Below are 4,897 nucleotides of genomic sequence, written 5' to 3' on the forward strand. Positions count from 1 at the left end.
AAAAAACTATGGAAACCTGTGTATCCGCGGCAAATGCAGAGTAAGCGAAAAAATTGAGTGGCGGACCCTCACTCATGATTTAAACATCCAAATAGCTTATTCTTAGTTTCAAAAAAAAAAAATTATTAATTCAACTATTTTATTTCAAAACAAAATTTTAAACACGACTTGCTCGGGAAAGCGTGCGCTAGAAAGTGAACTCTTACTAACCACCCGTAGATACAATCGAACACGTTTTCTCAATACTGACATTTCATTGGCTGAAACCTACATAACAATTTTACCTTAGTAACACCACACTTTCGTATTCGTTTACATGTCGTCAGGACAATTATTTTTCGCTATACTTCGTAACGCGAAAAAATGTAAGTCCACACTTCATTACACTATGCAACTTTATATATAAACGCAACACCTTAATATGCATTGTAGCGCACCGAGCAGGTTGACAATAGACATAACCAAAGAAAGGGAGAGAAAGGGACTAAAAAAAATATATATATATATGTAACTCACAACAACAATTGTTTTGATACATGTAACCTTTTTTCTAAAGAGTCTTTGACATAAACATTTTTACTAGACACCGATTTCCATCGCCCGTGCTTTTGTAAACACCTTTCATTAACACCAACATTTGCAGCAGCAGTTGCACCCCCTGATCTGAGAGAATGGAGACCAATATTAAATTTGGAGCTACCGTTTTTAAAAGAGTAACAATATTTTGCCTTGCTGCAGTATAACTAAGCTTCTTGTTTTTAAATATCAATTTTGAAAAACCATTACTTCTGAAAGCGGGCTTAAAAAGAAAATGATCAGAACATAAATCAATTTCCGCTTCTTTTGTATAACGTAGAAACATAGCATATGGACAAGCACTTGTGATACCTTTTGCAATAAGTACTTCATTTCCATCTCTATATTGATCGTTTTTGCATTTTTCAATAAAAATTTTTAAATAATTTTCTTCAACAATGATATTATTACATTTCAGAGAACTCAGTTCATCAAATCTCAAAAAACCAGCAAAAGCTATCAAAATCATAGATAAATTTCTCAATAAAAGAACATCTGTACTGTCAGTATACAAATCACACAAATCTTGTAACATCTGTCGGTCGACTGGATCTTTCCTGCGCACCGGTCTACCAGTTAAACGTTTTGCTGATTCTTGTAACGATTTCACAAAAGAATTTTCGGTAGGATCTGGATAACACTAATTTCATGCATCCATTTGATTGAATAAATAGCACTATTCACTGTAGAATACGACGCACCAGAATCTAGCAAATAAGTAATATACAAGGCAACGTGCACCGGCTGCGCTGGAATTTCACTTTGCTCATGCTCATTTATGAACTTCTTCCATCGTTGAAAACTATGTTTGTATGCCTTGTTGGTTCCGTCACTCTTCGATGATAAAAGATATCCACACATATGCTCACTAAAAGATCCCAACTTGCTGCCCAATGAAATACCACTCTCAGTAACTGCTTTGTTTACATGTAACTGCACTCCTAATCCTGGAAAAAATACTCAGTGCCATTAGAATACATATATTAAATAATCTTGCGCACTTACTGTCAATTTTAAAATTGAATCCTCAATACCAACATCTTAAATTTCAATGGAAAGTTTGCAAATACTGATTTGTTACTCTTGCCATGCGTTATTAATTTTTCATTAAGTAAATAATCATAATATTTTACAAAATGTTTGAAACAGTTTCCTTCAAATATCAAAGGCCAATATGGAGATGACTTCCACTCTGGAATAATCAACGTACCCGAGGCCTTCTCTGCAACCATTTTGTTAATAACTCTAGGTATAAAAATGGGCGGGGGAACTAACCAATTATTTTCACTTACCCATACCTGTGTAAAAGCATCAATTGCCTCTGTACCAGGACACCAATATTTTGAATTAAATCTTTCACATTTTTTATTGTAATGAGTTGCAAATCTGTCAACAGTATGAACTCCCCACAATTTCTCATAAATGTCAAATACCTCATCCCGAACTGACCAATCGTCCATGTCAGTTACACGGCTCAAAAAATCTGCCCTTTTGTTTTCAGTTCTAGGCTTCCATACATTGCAAACCCGAATACTGTTTTCACAGCAAGTATCAAATATTTGATTTGCAATAATTTGTAAATATGGTTTTTTGCTCCCAACTTGCATAATTTTTGAAACGTTTTTACTGTCCGAAATTACATTTAAATTTGAGTTTTCAATGATATTGACTTTACTTTTCATAACCCTTTTAACAGTTTCAAGTTCTCTCCATGTTGAGCTTTGTATTGCTTCTTCTTCTGTCCAATTTCCAACTACACTACCCATAAACACATTTTCATCTCTGTCATTCAAACTTTCAAAATAGCCACCAAAGCCTACATCTGAGGCATCGCAATATAAATACAAATTGCATACATCTGATGCGCTTACCAAATCAATTGAACAACCATTTTCGTTCAATGTTGACACACTTTTTCGCCAAAATTCAATTTCTTTCAAAGCTTCCGCACTTATTTTTACCTGAGATTCCCAGCTAGCTTTGCTTGATATACAGTAATACAAATATCTTGTTTTCATTCTAACTATATCACCGAAAACCACTTTCATGGATATTACTTGACCAACAATTTTAGCCAAAAATTTTACATGAAAATAAAATACATTTTTCTGTACCTCGCAATGTAAAGCGTCTAAACAAGAATTTAAACGTTGAATTCTGTCACCACTGATATAAACTTGACCTTTTTCTGTATTCCACTGCAGACCTAACCATAAACAATTTTGACTTGGAACCCAATTACATTTTTCTTCTGCAAACAAGAAACCCAAATTTTGAAAAAGATTCTTTATTGAATTACTTGCCTTTGATGCCTCATCAAAATTTCTGCCTGCAGCTATACCGTCATCTAGAAATGTTATAATTTTTATACCTTCTGACCTTAAGCGTTTCACAGGCTCTCTAAGAACTTTAGAAAATATGTACCCTGCTGTTGAAATGCCAAAAGGTAGTACATTAAAAACAAAATAAGACACTTTTCCATTTTCTTTCCATGAAAACCCTAAATATTGTCGATGTTCCTCGCATATTTCTAAATGGTGATAAGCTGATTTTAGGTCAAAAGTAAACATGAAATCTCCTATCTTAAGCATTTCCTTTGCTGTTATAGCATCTTCGTATCTAAACTTAAATTTGTGTAAATGAGGATTAATATGCCTACAATCAAGCACTAACCTTGGCTTACCGCTTTTATTTTTAGCCACAGTGAAAGGATTTACAACTGTAGGTTTTTCAGACACTCGTGACACGCACCCTTTTTCTAGCAAATTTTTTATCTCACCTGTAACGAAATCTGGCTCATCTCTCGCTGACCTATTGTTGTTTAATTCAATAGCCACAGGATTAGTTTTGAATGGAATTCTATAACCTGTCTTTATAACATCTAGGACTGTTTTACCTGTTCCAATTTTCTCCCACTCGTCATAGTGTGATCTTAAGCGACCAACTGGAGATTTTTTATTTTTCATATCAACAAAATGTGCAAATTTTGAAATAGATAAAATATTATCTAAGTTTTCACTTATCTTGTTTGACTTGTCATCTTTCTTTGTGCAATCTCGGCTCCAGTGCCCTTTTGCCCCACAGTCAAAACATCTGCCGGGTTTTCCACTGCCTGTTGACTTCTCGTCAGTCTCCATGCGAGTAACCGTTGCCGGTTTCTTTTGATAGGGCTCGAATCTAGATCTCTTCTTCCCGTTGAAAACTTTTCTCTCTGCCCTCATCTGCGCTCTGTACATCTTTTTCTCATCGTCTGAATCGTCTGCTATCGGATTGGCTTCATACTCTTGAACCACTCTCCAACCAAGCTGCGACGAATCTGCTAACTTAATGACTTTTTGGCGATTTTTAACCAGCTCAATACCTTCATTTATGCTGCTTTTGGCTAAATCTACACCGTCATCGCTGTTCAAATGTTCCCTTGCTTCCTTCAGTTTTGTAAGCACTTTTGCCTCATGTTTATATTGATTCTCGTTTCCTTTTTTCCGGAAAACATAATGTTCATTAAGATTTTCTTCTATTTTACTTATCTGGGAAGTTGAAATTTGTTGAATATTCTGCTGAAACGCTGTCAGACGACTATCCATCATATCTTTCAGATTGTCCAATAATTCCGACTGTTGACGCGACACAACTCGATTAACTTCTTCAGAAATTGCACCCTGTATCTGCCTGGCGTCCATGACCGAAAACACGACTTGCTCGGGAAAGCGTGCGCTAGAAAGTGAACTCTTACTAACCACCCGTAGATACAATCGAACACGTTTTCTCAATACTGACATTTCATTGGCTGAAACCTACATAACAATTTTACCTTAGTAACACCACACTTTCGTATTCGTTTACATGTCGTCAGGACAATTATTTTTCGCTATACTTCGTAACGCGAAAAAATGTAATTATCTACACAACTATATATGACTTGCTTGTCTTTGTTTTCTTTAATCTCCGTAAACAGCGTCAAAACTCTACCCGCCGAATAGAAAAGTCGAACTAAATCATAAAACGGTATGTGCTAATCTCAGGCAAAAAGAAAAATTAAAGAATGCGTGTGTTTAAAAATTCAATTCCAGATTTTATATATTGTATTGAATAAATAAAATTTCATTTGTGTCTTATTTTCCATAAAAACACTACGATGTTTTTCCTATGAAATTTCAGAAGCAGATTTTTAGCCAATCAAATTCGAGGTCTAATTGTTTGCCCGTGACTAGAGCATACCATTCTATAGCTGAGTTTTACTTTCCACTCGGCGAGCAGAGTTTTGAAGCTGATTACGGAGAAAAAAGAAAATAAAGACAAGCACGTTAGATATGGTTGTGTA

The 4,897-nt window shown here is 35.1% G+C and overlaps 1 protein-coding gene across 1 annotated transcript; it reads right to left on the minus strand.

Annotated features, from left to right (window-relative positions):
* Positions 1-1,326: 1,326 nt before the first annotated feature.
* LOC134269565 (uncharacterized) lies at positions 1,327-4,472 on the minus strand. Its single transcript, XM_062751767.1, has one exon. It carries the CDS (start codon positions 4,353-4,355, stop codon positions 1,590-1,592), a length of 2,766 nt encoding a protein of 921 aa, XP_062607751.1. The 5' UTR covers positions 4,356-4,472; the 3' UTR covers positions 1,327-1,589.
* Positions 4,473-4,897: the final 425 nt, after the last annotated feature.

Source organism: Saccostrea cucullata, unplaced genomic scaffold (genome assembly GCF_032062105.1).
Source record: "Saccostrea cucullata isolate Sc308-1 unplaced genomic scaffold, CSIRO_AGI_Scuc_v1 ctg262, whole genome shotgun sequence".
NCBI lineage: Eukaryota > Metazoa > Mollusca > Bivalvia > Ostreida > Ostreidae > Saccostrea > Saccostrea cuccullata.

Coding starts and splice junctions, on each gene's coding strand:
- LOC134269565 (XM_062751767.1), bottom strand. CDS start 4,355: ATGTCAGTATTGAGAAAACGTGTTCGATTGTATCTACGGGTGGTTAGT.